The sequence below is a fragment of the Coenobita brevimanus genome, chromosome 16 (genome assembly GCF_032717465.1).
Source record: "Coenobita brevimanus isolate Jiangsu-jjx chromosome 16, ASM3271746v2, whole genome shotgun sequence".
NCBI lineage: Eukaryota > Metazoa > Arthropoda > Malacostraca > Decapoda > Coenobitidae > Coenobita > Coenobita brevimanus.
In genome coordinates, this window is record NC_136969.1 from 6,896,344 (window position 1) to 6,912,427 (window position 16,084).

General features: G+C 39.4%; 1 protein-coding gene across 1 annotated transcript in view; it reads right to left on the minus strand.

Moving 5' to 3' along the window:
* Positions 1–14,260, minus strand: part of LOC145390944 (uncharacterized) — a 188,675-nt gene extending 174,415 nt beyond the window's left edge. The window contains exon 1 of the mRNA XM_080265681.1: positions 14,213–14,260. Coding sequence (XP_080121807.1) covers positions 14,213–14,260 — 48 coding nt within the window. The remainder of the gene's footprint in view (positions 1–14,212) is intronic.
* Positions 14,261–16,084: the final 1,824 nt, after the last annotated feature.

Below are 16,084 nucleotides of genomic sequence, written 5' to 3' on the forward strand. Positions count from 1 at the left end.
ATGAACACCATAGAAAAAGCGTAGACAAACGAAGACAAACAAACTATAGAAAATCAATACATAAAAAAAAAAAAAGAAAAAAAAAGTAAGAAAGAAAAAAGAGAGAAATAGAGTAAGATCACATAACAAACAAATGAAAATAAGTGTAAGTGTTACTACATATGCCAAAATACCACATAAACTACAAACGATATGTAACAATTATGTAACTCCATATTATAATTATGTAACGACAAACGATTGCATTATGTTACACTTGCTACAATTATGTAACTACAAACGATATGTAACAATTATGTAACGACAAACGATTGCATTATGTTACACTTGCTACAATTATGTAACTACAAACAATATGTACCATTTATGTAACAGTTGCATTAACAAGATGTAACTTTTATGTAACTTTAACTACAATTATGTAACTACAAACGATATGTAACAATTATGTAACGACAAACGACTGCATTATGTTACACTTGCTACAATTATGTAACTACAAACAATATGTACCATTTATGTAACAGTTGCATTAACAAGATGTAACTTTTATGTAACTTTAACTACAATTATGTAACTACAAACGATATGTAACAATTATGTAACGACAAACGATTGCATTATGTTACACTTTGCCAATTAACAGTTGCATTAACAAGATGTATCTTTTATGTAACTTTAACTACAATTATAAGGCCAAGACACTTATGTAACAGTTGCATTAACAAAATGTAACTACAATTATAAGGCCAACACAATTATGCATTACCACAATATTTTGTAACAGTTCATAAAATGTTACAATTATGTATTACCATAGTGCTACTACAATGTTATAAGTCATACAACTATACCACAATTCTGTATTACCAGTATCATCATACAAGTTAGGTGAAATATTAGACATTACTGAAGTGATAACTCAATATGTAATGTATAACCTAGCAGTATTACCATTGCACAATTATATGCGTATGTCTGTTATACATACACATCTCACAAAATGTATACAACTTTTTTAAAAATGTAATATTACTAAATAATCACTATTTACTATAAATATTATATGTATACAATATTCATACAATTATGTTACTTTTACAATATTATGTATTTCACTTAATTAGCCTGTAAGTTCATTAAAATGTGTATATAATATGTATTAATATGTTATGACTATTAACTGTCGATGGTACGCCATTTTCGCGTGACCGAGCATATATTAGGACTCCATATTATAATTACAAATCATAATAGATAGATAGATAAATAGATAGATAGACAGCTCTATGCGAGCCTGGGAATGGGAAATGATCTTGCAAGTTACACTGAGGAAAAGCTGATGACAGATTACGAAGTAGCCAGTAAGGAGATGATGCAGTTAGTTGTCAGCAATTCACCGGTGAACAAAGCCTTGTTGACCATACACACACATACACACAGGCTTCTAGAACTTTCCAATCACAGGGAACACAGGTGATACGTCTCCTGTTTCACCAGAATTTAGGAAAGAGAGCTGAGAAGGAAGCTAGCCATAGAACAGACAGGTCGCAGGGAGAATGGCTTAGCAACTTGAGAGAGAGAGAGAGAGAGAGAGCGAGACAGGGAGACAGGGACTTTGCTCTCTCACTCGTGAGTGAGAGACTTGTTTTTCCAAGACAAATAAAAATAGTCCCATACTATTCTTTACCTCTCCTGTCACTACATGACAAATGGGAAAGAAGATTATCTACTGACAAAGCTACTCAAGCATAACAACCGCTCGTCCACAAGTCTAATATATATATAACTTCTCTACAAGTCTAATATATATATAACTTCTCTACAAGTAACTACAAAGTCTTTTTATGACATGTGTCTCCCTCGCTCCTGTTGTAACTTCCCTCTCGGCCACGACCCCAGTTGGCACCCACTGATGTAAGTTTATGAGAAAATATCTATTGCTTTCTGTACATTATTCTAGTCCTACTTGCTAGATATTTACTTGATAACAGTATTGTGAATTTGACAAATTGTTTTTTCTGTTTATCTATCTATCTACCTATAAATATATTTAGATATAGGTTTAGCTTTATAGGTTGTGTATTCTGCATAGCCTTCTCAGCTGACTGGTGGTCTCTCTATCACACTTCTACCCATGATATTGCTCTCACATATTCTCTTTGTAATTTCATTTCTGTTCATTTTTTCATTTCATTCATCTGTTTTTCATTATCGTTGGCCACTTGCACCAAATAATACAGCTCTGATATAAAATATATCATGAAAGTCAACTAATTCTCTTTCAACAAAGAATCTGAATTAAAGTCAAGGCTGGAAAAAAAAATCGCCGTTTCATATTGAACTAAATCAAATGCCTTTCATCAAACTCAATTTTAATGCAGATTTAGCGGCTCTGACTCGAAATTTATGACAACCAATGTAAAATTTTAATGCGGGGTGGATCGGATATAAATTTAAATAGTATTTGTTTTTTGCTACTTTTGTATGATCAGTGATGTTTTTTGATGATCATTTGTGGTATCTTATGTTTCTTTTTTTGAGTTTGAAATCTTTTTGTTTATTTTTTGCATGAATTTTTAATGTTTACTGTCAAAATTTGTGAAAGTGTGCAAATCATACGGTATTGATTAAATATGATTATTCAAAGTGTAATGATATATTTAGTAATTCACACGATATTTCACATTTTTTCCTTGAAGTGTAACCATGATTTTACATAATCTTTGCATAAGTAAAGGCGACGATGGAATCTGGCTAGCATACGCGGAGAATTCGGAGAACTTAATAGTTACTATGATGCTAGACGAATTTTGTTTCAGTTGCGCTAGTGGTAACTTCTTCATTAGGTCGAAAGTTTCTTAATGAAACTTATTCTAACTTATTGGAAACAAAAAATAGCAAACAAATTAATTCAGTATTATTTGCAATAAAATCAGATACTGAAAACCGGTGACTTCATACGCATAAATTTTAATTCACTTGGGTGTAGCTAAGAATTAAGCATGCTAGTTTGGTGAAAGTCGTTCGACGGTGGTGATTTTTTATTTTCGATTTTGATTTTAAAACAGTGTAGTGAATTCACTTTGGTGCAAGAGGCAACTTACTTTTAAACATTATCATTCGTCTGTTTCCATCTGTTTGGCTTTTTGTATCTAGATTTCCAATGGCTGCCAGTGTTCCAAAGATGTAAAAGTACAATGAAGAATATCATATCTACCGATTTACGTCTATCCTCGCTGATGGCATTGAGAAACCTCAATGTGTGCTGTGTTTCAGAGTGCTGGGGTATGATTCCATGAGGCCTAGTCAATTGAAGCATCATCTGACGGCAATACACCCTAAGTATGCGGACACAGGCCCCAGTTTCTTCACGTGCCTGAACGGAGTTTGGGAAAACAGAGACTGAATTGGAGAGGTGCTCTCTAACAACGGAACTTAAGTGTAGTAGAGGTATCATATGATGTTTCCCTTGAAACAGCAAGGAAGATTGGTGAAACTTTCAACCGTGCTGTAAAGACAGTCAAGCGGGTTCATGGGGTCAAGTGCACAGAAGATTTAACAGATTTCCTTGTCAAACGACAAAGTGAAATGGAGAATTAGTGAACTATCAGCTGATATCATGGAACTAGTGGTGCAGGAGATTAAACTGTCTCCAACTGGCATGTTCGCAATACAGTTGGATGAGTCAACAAATGTGAGTTCTTGTGCACAGCTGCTTGTGTTTGTTAGGTATGTATTCATGCATGACATCAAAGATGAATATCTGTTCTGTACACAGTTTGAAACTACCACAAAAGCTTTAGATGTGATGGAAAAGTTGACTTCTTTCTTCACAGCTAACGTAATAGCTTGGGAAATTTGCTGTGGAGTCTGTACTGATGGGGCTCCAGCGATGCTTGGATCAAAATCGGGCCTACAGAAGCATATCAAGGAAGTAGCTCCAAATGCGAAAGTGGTTCACTGTATGATCCATTGTTTTTGCACTGGCGTCAACCCCCCCCCCCCCGCAATGCACTTTGCAAGATCATGGAGGATATGGTGAAATGTGTCAACTTTGTGAAAACAGGAGATTTGAGCTCTCAACTCTTCCAGAAACTCTGTGAAGACTTGGATGCTGAGTATGAATCCCTCCTCCTTTACTCCAGAGTTCGATGTCTATCCAAGAACAATGTTGTGAACACAGTATTTGACCTTCTGAGAGAGCTTAAACTTTTCTTGGAAATGAAAGGGAAGGATGATCTCGTAAGTCTCTTCAACCAGGCATTGTGGGAGTCACGTCTTGCATACCTGGCGAAAATTTTTGAGCAGCTAAACAGGCTGAATCTCAAGTTACAAGAAAAGGAAAGACATGTATTTCATCTCATTGACTGTATGCATGCATTTCTTGCTAAACTTCAGAATTGGCAAAGGAAAGTGAGTACAGAAAATGTTATCATGTTTAAGAATCTTTAGGCTGTTCTTGACTAGACTGAAGAGGATCAACAACTTGACTCATCACTCAAAAGTGAAATAATTCAGCAACTGAAATCCTTGCAAAGAAATCTCAAAAGATACTTTCCAGGATTCAAGGAGGAAGAAGGCTGTCTGTCCAGTTGTAATATGTCTTTTTTGTTTTGTTTTCATGGTCTTTAGTTAGTTTACGTACTTGCCCAAGAAATTGTACTCCTCAACTTCTTCAAGAATATCTTCCTTTATTTTGATGATGCTATTCGGTGTATTTGGATTAAACATTACTTTAGTTTTACTGTGGTTCATCTTTATTGCTAATATGACATTTTCTTTATGACGGTCATTTAACATTACAATGTCTTGGCTGTTTCTGAGAAATCTGCAAATTTTAAATGGTTTAAGTTTTCACTGTATATGCTCACTCCTTTGTTCTCTCATTTTAGCTCTCTCCAAATGCTTTCAAGGCGTGCAGTAAATAATTTTGTTGAAATTGTATCTCCCTGACGCACGCCTTTCTAAATCTTAATATTTCCCGAGTTTTTATGCAAGTTAACTGCAGAAGTTCCCTTATTCTATATGCTTTCTAGCAGCTCTGCAATTTTATGGTTTACTTCTTAGTCCCGTAATGACTTTATAAACTTTACTAATGCTATGTGCTCCACAAAATTTAAAGCCGTTTCGTAATAGACAAAACCTAAGCACAGCGGTTTCTTATATTTTCTAGCTTTTTCAGTCAGTTGATCAATTAAGTAGATGATCAGTAGCCAAATATCCGCATCGGAATTCTGCCTACTCACGAGGTGGGTTTTCTTCACATCTGTTGTTATTATATTTATACGGACTTTAATGAAGAGTTTGTAAATAACTGATGATAAGCTAAAAAGCCGATAGTTATTATGATCTGAGTCGCCTTTCTTGTAAAGCAGATAATTGTTCAACTGCATCATATTTTGAGAATTATCTTATTTATGCATTGGTTAAATAAGTGGGAGAGGAAGTTTTGAACTTCTTCTGCATCCGACAGTAAATCTGCTGACTGGGAGTTTATTGCACACATAATGCCGAATCTGTAAAAGAGGTTATCTCCTTATCCAGTGGACGCGGGCTCGAATTCCCAGTTGCAACAGGGAACAGCTTAAAAGATTGAATTTCACTAAAAGCAGACTTCACTGATCTCTGATCCACCATACTGCCTGACGACATACCGTACAAGTATCCCCGCTTTTACAGTACATCCTTGGTATATTATATGGACGGTATATGTTAACGCCCAAATGGTGACATGTGGAGGTGTATGACACTAATGGGATTTTGAGCCTCTGTCCAAAGTCTGACGCATATATATATATATATATATATATATATATATATATATATATATATATATATATGTGTGTGTGTGTGTGTGTGTGTGTGTGTGTGTGTGTCTGTATCATCATTATTATTACTAGGGACCCCCTCCTCTGTTTTTAGTTGCTAAAAAGAGACAGGCCAGAGAAAGGGATGGGGGATTGAGTTATCCCCGTACCATGAAGATTGGGTCTATGAATGTGTGTGGATGTAGTACAATTGAGGCTAAAAGGGAGGAGTTTGGGAGAATGTTTGTGGGAAGAAAGTTGGATGTGTTAGCTTTGAGTGAAACGAAGACGAGAGGGAAGGGTGAGTTTATGTTTGGAAGTGTGAATGGAATATTGTCAGGTGTTGATAGAGGAAGGGCAAGAGAAGGTGTGGCCATGTTAGTGAGTCCGGAAGTACAGCAGTGTGTGATTGAATGGAAGGAGGTGTCATCGAGACTGATGTGGGTGAAAGCGAAATTTGAACGTGAGTTGTGGGTGTCTGTGAGTGCATATGGGCCTGGCAGTGAAAGGGATGAAGAAGTGAGGGAGTCTTTCTGGAATGATGTTGATGAGTGTCTGCAAAGTTTTAGAGCGAATGTGAATGTGGTAATGATGGGAGATCTGAACGCTAGAGTCGGAAATGTAGCAGTTGAAGGTGTAGTTGGTATGCATGGTGTGCCTGGAAGAAATGAAAATGGGGAACGAATGATAGGGATGTGTGTTGAGAGAGAGATGGTGATTGGAAATACGCTGTTTGAGAAGAAAGATATTTATAAATATATATGGGTGAGACAGGAGGGTGGAATGGTTGTGGATAAAGCATTGATGGACTATGTGGTTGAGTCTAGGAATGTAATAGGAAGATTGTTGGATGTGAGGATTCTGAGAGGGGAGGGTGGAGGTATGTCTGACCACTACCTGGTGGAGGGAAAGTTAAGAGTAGGTAAGAGATGGGTGAGAGCTAGGAGGGTTAGGTGTGGCAGTGAGGTTTTGAAAGTGAGTGAGTTGGATAAAAGAGAGAAAATGATAGAGTATCAGGAGAAATTGAAAGATGAGTGGAACGCAGTGAAAGGTCAGGAAAATGGCAGTGTGGAGGAGGGGTGGCGGTTGTTTCAGAGTGCTGTGGTTGGGCATGCAGAAGAGGTGTGTGGTGTGAGACGTGTGGGTGATGGTGTAAGAAAAGGAAGTGAATGGTGGTGCGAGGAAGTAAGTATGGCTGTGTCTGAGAAGAGACGTGCATATGAAGTGTGGCTGCAGAGGAAGGATGAGGTGTCATATGAGAGGTATAAGGAAAAGAGGAATAGGGCGAGAAGGGCTGTGTATGATGCTAAAGTGGCAGCCGATGAAAGGTGGGGTAGGCGACTGACTGAGTTTCAACAGAATAAGAAAATGTTCTGGAAAGAGGTGAAAAGGGTGCGAAAGGGAGAGTCTGGGAAGGGAGAGTGAGTAAAAGCAGAGGATGGAAGGATGTTAACTGAGATGGATGCAGTAAGGAAGAGATGGGCAGAGTATTTTTAGAGTTTGTTAAATGTAGAGAAGGAAAAGGTGGCTGAGATTGTGGCGGATGGAAGGGTGCAAGGAATAAATGTGTTGGGAGAGTTGAATGATTCTTTGATCACGAAGGAGGAAGTGGAGAAGGCAGTAAAGGTGATGAAAACAGGGAAAGCTGCAGGTATGGATGGGTGTGCTGTGGAATGCCTGAAGGGTGGTGGAGTGACTTGTTGACTGGTTAGTAAGATGGTTGAATGTGTGCTTTTTGAAAGATATGGTACCAATTGTCTGGGCAAGTGCTTGTGTGGTCTCGTTGTATAAAGGCAAGGGTGATAAGTATGAATGTACTAGCTTTAGGTGTATAAGTCTGTTGAGTGTTGTAGGTAAGGTGTATAGTAGAGTGTTAATTATGAGAATTAGAGAGGGTACAGAGGGAGTGATTGGTGATGAGCAGTGTGGCTTTAGGAGAGGGAGGGGATGCGTGGATCAGGTGTTCGCTGTGAGACAAGTGTGTGAAAAGTATTTAGCAAAAGGCAAGGATGTTTTTTGGGCATTCATGGATTTAGAGAAAGCATATGATAGAATTGATAGGGAGGCTTTGTGGACTGTTTTAAGATTGTATGGACTTGATGGTAGGTTACTAAAATGGGTGAAAAGTTTTTATGTAAATAGTAGAGCGTGTGTAAGAGTGGGAAATGCTGTGAGTGATTGGTTTCCCGTGAGAGTGGGGCTGCGACAGGGATGTGTGATGTCGCCTTGGTTGTTTAATATTTACACGGATGGTGTTGTAAGGGAGGTGAATGCAAGAGTTTTAGGGGGAGGTCTGAGTCTGGTGAATGTTGAAGCAGTTGCTGTTTGCAGATGATACTGCACTGGTGGCTGATTCAGAGGAGAGATTGAGACAGTTGGTAGAGGAGTTTGGAAGGGTGTGTGAAAGGAGGAAATTGAAAATAAATGAGAATAAGAGTACAGTGATGAAGTGTACGAGGTTGGTAGATGGTAGGGGGATGAATATAGTTTTGAATGGTGAGTTGCTTGAGGAGGTAGAGTGTTTTAAATATTTAGGGTCACATGTTGCTGTGGATGGAAGAATAGATGCAGAAGTGAAGTTTAGAATGAATGAAGTAGGTAAGGTGCTTGGAGGAATGAAAAAAGTGTTTAGATGTCGTTCGCTTAGAATGGATGTAAAGAGAAGGCTGTATGAGGGTATTGTTGTACCTGTCACGGGTTTTTTAAAATATCACGGGGTTTTTAAATAAATGCTAAATATTATTTAATTGATAATAATATTCAATAATATTGAAGAGCAGGGACAATGATCGTCTTACTAAATCAAGCAACGATTACTTTACGCTGACTTCTTTGCATAATTCTCTAAGAATGAGAATTTATAAACTTCCTCAACAGTACACAGCAGAGACTAATTACTCAATTGCTGTTTCTTAGTACTGTTAGCCCCTGACAATAAATAATACTAATAATAATATCAGGCTCTTGCTGGTGCTTAACTCCTAGGAGGCACAACGTATTTTAAGTTTAATACAAGACTGGCCTAAGTACCAGTTATGAATAGCAAAACGTTTATGCAAGCTAGGAGCTATATGGAAAATAAGCTTAACTGTGGAGAAATGAAACAAGAGTTTACATTACATTAAGCTCAAGGAAAAGAACTGTTAAATTTATTGATTACAAAAATAAATTTAACATTACAATTCAAAATCAAATTAATGAGATCGCACTCACTCACTCACTCGAGCTAAATTCTTATGCCTAGGAAAAACACCTTAATTAAACTCTTAAGACTAGGAAAACGAAAAGAAATACTGGACGATGAATGCTGTGTATCACCAAGGGTGGGAGCTTGGAGCTGTGGTCTTGTGGAGCTTGGGTTGACCTCTCACACTGCTGGAGCACAGAACCTCTCTCCGTCAGAGCAAACACTCGACTGCATAAGTCGTGGGAAAAAAAGGGAGCAGTAGGCCGCATTTTTTTAACAGTCGAGTGAGCGAAACGTGCCCAAAACAAATCGCTCAGCGGAAGCACTAATGTCTCACACAAAGACGATCACGTATGACAATGAAAAATTGATTTGACAAAGCTTCCGTCCGAATGAGCGGTTAACTGAACGATACACAGTGAGTTTTCCACTAATAGATCGTGGCTTCTCACAAAAGGGAAATGTCGCGAATTTGATTCGTGACATTACGCCCCTAAAAAATTAAATTTTTTCCTTATGGGAAAAAATTTGTGGATATATATATATATGTACATATCCTAACTCAGTCACACAAGATTCACACTGTGGTGTGTGTGCTATCCTGCTACAGGAGAAAGTCGCAGTCGCCAGTGAGCGAAAAAACCTCGTATTTATGTTAATAGAAGCAAGCTTGAGGCAAAAACTCCGTGACGATGGTGATAATCCTGTACTCAGGTCAAACTGAGCGAAAAGTTGCTACAGTTACACTGACAACTAATTGTTGTGTAGCGTGGTGTATGTAATACACGGTGTAGGTGTGACAGTTGTAGTGTAACTGTACCTACGTGTAAAATGACAGTAAATAATAATATGGCGACAACGAAGGCAGAGGAGAAGAGGCGGCAACGTGCGGCAGACGATCAGCTGGCCCGCACAGCAAAACTGCTACACCCATTGCTGTACCTGCAAAACCAATTAAGGTGGAGCATCAAAAGTGTCAATGAGACAAAATTCTTATTAGCAGGCCACGACCTCTCTAGCTGTGTATGCAGCATAAGGTCAATTATCCCCTCACGCGTGGAAGGAGTTTCATCTTTCTCCATCCACTCATTTAAGTAAGCTGTGAGACGATCAAGGAACTGAACAGCTGTCTCCTTGTCTTGGAGACGAGCTCGCATGAACTGAACTTTGGCGTCGTCTACTGTGAGACCATACGCCTTAATGAGTGCAGCTTTCATCATCTCATACGTGAGATTGTCTCCACGAATTCTGTGGAGAATATCGAGGGCAGGGCCCTCAAATAAACTAAGAAATTGGAGCCGCTTAGCTGCCTCATCCAGTTGATACATGTCTGCCATGTCCTCAAAACGAGCTATGTACGGCTCGATTCGCTCGCTTTCCTTGTATGAAGCTTGATGCGTGTGGTCGCCAGGACATGTGTTGGAAGAGCACTAGTGGAGCTTGGATTAACTGCACCAGATGTGTCTGAAGCCAAGGAATCTCGCTTGAGCTTCAGCACTTCAAGTTCATGTTTTTCGCGTGCTTCTCGCTCGGCACGTTCGTGTTCTCGTTCTCTGTCTCGTATTCACACTCGTATTCGCGCTGTTCTCGCTCTTGTACTAGCTCGAGTTCGCGTTGTTTTTGCTCGTGTTCGCGCTGTTCTCGCTCGTATTCGCGCTGTTCTCGCTCACGTTCATGTTGTTCGCGCTCGTATTCGTGTTCCTTTTCGCGTTCCTCACGCTGTTCTCGCTCGTATTCGCGCTGAATCTTACGCTCTTCACGGGCATCATTCTCGCGCTGCTGCTCCTGATTATGCCGTGAGAGTATATACTCTTTAATTTCGGTTGGGTCCGAAAGACCCATTTCTTTGGCTTCCTGTAAAAATACAGTGGTAGCCATGGCGCTAATTTATTAAGCAAACGAAACTGAATACTGACTGCTTCGCAAACGAATGCTAATGACACAAGTAAAGAATACAGACACAAGCTAGTGGTGACCAGTCTTATCTAGTTAACTGAAAAGGAATAAAGCAAAAATGCCAATAACTGGGAAGACTCAATAATTAACACAATGGGTACGGCGGGTACCCAGGAGCGAATAAAATCGTCTGGTGTTACCAAGAATAAACTAGAGTTAAGTACTCTGTGGATTAATAAAGCAAAAATTCACTTGTTAAACTAACGGTAAACACCAGTAAACTTGTGCCTATAAACTTTAATTATAAATACCTAAATATGAACGAGTGAGCACTATCTTGTGAATAGCTTTAGAGCTAGGAGCTAATATCCTGGAATGAGGTCGCCAATTGTCACGGGGTTTTTAAAATAACACGGGGTTTTTAAATAAATGCTAAATATTATTTAACTGATAATAATATTCAATAATATTGAAGAGCAGGGACAATGATCGTCTTACTAAATCAAGCAACGATTACTTTACGCTGACTTCTTCGCACGATTCTCTAAGAACGAGAATTTATAAACTTCCTCAACAGTACACATCAGAGACTAATTACTCAACTGCTGTTTCTTAGTACTGTTAGCCTCTGCAGAAAGTTACTTCACCCCTGACAATAAATAATACTAATAATAATATCAGGCTCTTGCTGGTGCTTAACTCCTAGGAGGCAGAACGGATTTTAAGTTTAATACAAGACTGGCCTAAGTACCAGTTATGAATAGCAAAACGTTTATGCAAGCTAGGAGCTATATGGAAAATAAGCTTAACTGTGGAGAAATGAAACAAGAGGTTGCATTACATTAAGCTCAAGGAAAAGAACTGTTAAATTTATTGATTAGAAAAATAAATTTAACGTTACAATTCAAAATCAAATTAATGAGATCGCACTCACTCACTCACTCGAGCTAAATTCTTACGCCTAGGAAAAACACCTTAATTAAACTCTTAAGACTAGGAAAACGAAAAGAAATACTGAACGATGAATGCTGTGTATCACCAAGGGTGGGAGCTTGGAGCTGTGGTCTTGTGGAGCTTGGGTTGACCTCTCACACTGCTGGAGCACAGAACCTCTCTCTGTCAGAGCAAATACTCGACTGCGTAAGTCGTGGGAAAAAAAGGAGCAGTAGGCCGCATTTTTTTAACGGTCAAGTGAGCGAAATGCGCCCAAAACAAATCGCTCAGCGGAAGCGCTAATGTCTCACACAAAGACGATCACGTATGACAATGAAAAATTGATTTGACAAAGCTTCTGTCCGAATGAGCGGTTAACTGAATGATACACAGTGAGTTTTCCACTAATAGTTCGTGGCTTCTCACAAAATGGAAATGTCGAGAATTTGATTCGTGACAGTACCAACTGCGTTATATTGGGCTGAAACATGGAATATGAGTGTAGCAGAGAGGAAAAGTTTGAATGTAATGGAGATGAGGTGTCTGAGGAGTATGTGTGGAGTGACGCATATGGATCGAGTGAGAAATGCTGAAGTGCAAAGGAGAACTGGAATTGTTCGGGAGATGGCTGGTAGAGTTGAGCAGAGGGTGTTGCAATGGTTTGGGCATATGGAGAGAATGAATAATGAGCGATTGATGAAAAAGATAACTAGATCTGATGTGAGAGGTGTAAGGCTGAGAGGGAGCCCACAAATAGGATGGATAGACAGTGTGAAGAGAGCGCTGGATGCGAGAGGGATGTCTTTTGAACAAGGAAGAGTGGCTGTGTGTGACAGAAATAAATGGAGAGAAACTGTGAATGAATAAATGATGACGCAGCCCTGAGGGGATATTCTCCCGCATTTGGTCTGATCAGCTTGTCAGGTCAGGTGCAGGTAAGGGGATGGGTCTGTTATGATGTGGCAGGGGTAAACCAGCTCTACTGTCGGGCCCTTCTGCAGATGTCACTGATTGTACTGTGCGGTTGACCCTTGTGCAGTGTGATGCGGTGAGGATCTTCTCCCCTTTGGGACTATGATGTGAATGAATGTGTTTGAAAGGATGAGTAAATGGGGAGTGTGTCGTCCTTTCTCGGCTACCTCTCTTTCCCTGGGGGAAGCAGCCTAGGTTTACAGATAGATATATTATTATTATTATTATTATTATTATTATTATTATTGTTATTATTATTATTATTATTATTATTATTATTATTATTATTATTACTAGTAGTAGTAGTAGTAGTAGTAGTAGTAATAGTATTATTATTATTATTCTTCTTATTATTATTATTATTTTAAAACCATTGTCATTTTTACCTAATCGTAATCACGGAGGCGTACCTGCTTTATGACTTGAGTTTGTGGCCTGGTCATGGTCGGGTCGTGTTCTTGGTTAAGACTTAGGCTTAGCAGAAACTGACTGTCCATCCCGTGATGTCGATGGAAAATAATCTAACCTTCAACTATTCATTCCAGGAAAACACGATGGCTCCATCCACCGGTATGTCACGCAAGCAGAAGCATACAAAGCCCTTCCTAACTTTGTCAGGGAGCACATATTCCAGTCTTCCAGGAACATATCAAGACTCAATCCGCTGGCACTTAATTCCACCGTATCTTGTCTGCGTGTGCACATTGTAGGTCGGTAAAGTAACCCGCCGGAAAAGAAGGGTAAAGTTGGTATAGTCAGTGAGCACATTTGCATACTCAAGCAAAGTAGCCAGACTGACTATATTTTGGTTTGCACCCCGGGGGAAAAAATCACTCTTTTTAACGCCATGCATGTAATCGATTACCACATTTTTTTAATATATCATGAAGGAATTTTTCTTCCTTATTATTTCCTTCAGCAGAGCCCAAGCCGGCAATATGGATTTCTGTTCTCTTTTATTTCCTGCATAAAAAAAAAAAAAAAACTACCTCTCATAAACAAAGTGTTCTGTTTGGATGTCCTTGGCCTGAATAGTTTACCCTGGCATCTGTTGTCATTGTCACATGCATACAGAATTCCCCAACTTTCTCATGTAGTCAGAGTTCATTACTTCCTCTTTCATTTACGACTTACTTTTGTACTTACTTTATTTGCTGTTAGATACTTCGCCTTTCCCAACTGTCTCTGTTTATCATTCCTACCAGTCTGTCTAAACCCTACTTCCAGCTTGACAGAGAGAGAGAGAGAGAGAGAGAGAGAGAGAGAGAGACTGCAAATGGGCGGGCAGGATGGCATTTACGTGACCAGTAACCGGAATGTAGAAGAGAGTGATGGAAGGGAGCAGGAGAGGAAGGGGAGGAAGGGAGGCATGCACGAGACATGAGTTATTTGAGCAACAACGTTTGCAGCTTACATGGAATGCCAAGAACTTAGTTCCATTGGCGTAGTTAGGCCTGGGCATTGGGGGCTATAGCCCCAAATATTTTCTAAATAGCCCCGGATCTCAAATATCTTTTTTTTTTTTTTTTTAATAAAAAACTAAGAATAGCCCCGGCTGGGGCCAACACAAAATTTTTATTCTTGTTGTCAGTACTAGAATTGACAGATCTCGTACGGAAAACATTCGGTTTGATCCCGTCCGGTTCTCGTTAGTTCCTAGTACGTATTCACGGCCACTCGCCTGTCGGCCATCAGTAACGCAGTGGAGAGAGAGAGAGAGAGAGAGCACAGGTTACGCGGTTTGTTGACATCTGGTGATAGCTAGCAAGACCTGAGGCTATGGATATGAGAAGCTTTTCCAAAAAGAAAGGGGACCAAGGCAGTGAGGTGCAGCCAGCAAGGCTAGAGGAGGCGGAGGAGCTACTTCCTGCTGTTGCTGTAGCAGCAGATGAGTCAGGACAGGAGATTGCCGCTGCCTCTACATTGTCTACAAGCTCAGGTTGGTGAAGCAGAGGGCTCTTTAGCCAGCTAGCCAGTAGCCAGTCTAGCTCAGTGGTTCTCAAACGTTTTTGTCACACAAGGCACACCAAGTATTCAAGGCACACTTTTGATTATAGCTATGTAAATCAATCATCAAATAAGAATAATTCCAAGGCACACCAGTTTCAGAACCAATGGTCTAGCTAGCCTGTACTCACTGTGATATTATAATATTAATATTATTCACCAAGCAAATTGCTCCATCTTCCTATTGGAAAAAAAAAGTCTACTCAGTCAGTGCCACTTTTAATTATTTAGAAGAAAAAAATCGACCTGCTATTTGAGCGTGTTTTGTATGACTTCCCCACACACTAGTATGTCAGCAGTGCCAAAGATGACTAGTTAGTTAACGTGTGTGTGTGTGTGTGTGTGTGTGTGTGTGTGTGTGTGTGTAGCTAGCCTGCACTCACTGTGATATTGTATTATTAATATTATTTACAAGGCAAATTGCTCCATCTTCTTATAGGAAAAAAGTCTACTCAGTCAGTGCCACTTTCATTTATTTAGAAGAAAAAATAGACCCATTATTTGAGTGTGTTTTGTATGATTTCCCCATACACATTAGTGTGCCATTCAAAGATAACAAGTTACTTAATGTGTGTGTGTGTGTGTGTGTGTGTGTGTGTGTGTGTGTGTGTGTGTGTGTGTGTGTGTGTGTGTGTGTGTGTGTGTGTGTGTGTGTGTGTGTGTGTGTGTGTGTGTGTGTGTGAGTGAGACGGTGGCTCAATCGGTAGAGAGTTGGCCTCCAGTCCTGACGGACCCGGGTTCAAATCCCCCTGGGGCAGGGAACTGTTTAAGGATTTGAATTTCATAAATATCAGGCTTTACTGATCTACCAGAAGGCCCGCCGACATGTCGTAAAAATACCCCTGCTAATACCAATACACCAGTCCTGTATGAGACAGCCCTAGCATGTGTTCAGTATGGTCGGTGGGTGTTAGCGCCGAATTGGTGACATGTAGAGGTGTGTGGTACGTAGGAGGACTACTGGGCCTTGAAGGCAGGCTGTGAAGCCTATGCCCAGAGTCGGTCACATAAAAAAAAAAAATACCACATCACATTTAATAACTACAGTAAACTGTAACTCAAAACATTTCATATAGGAGAAAAATATATAAATGAAAGGCATAGAAGACAAGGCGATGATTATATTAGACACATGGCATAACAGGTGCGAAATAAATCAAATGTAGACTAATATTGGACAATAAAAAAAAAATGCAGTGTAAAGGAGAGTCATTAGTAAAATATGTAAAAATAATGGGAAAAAAATGTTAACTAGGTAAATCGTAGTGCAAATGAAACG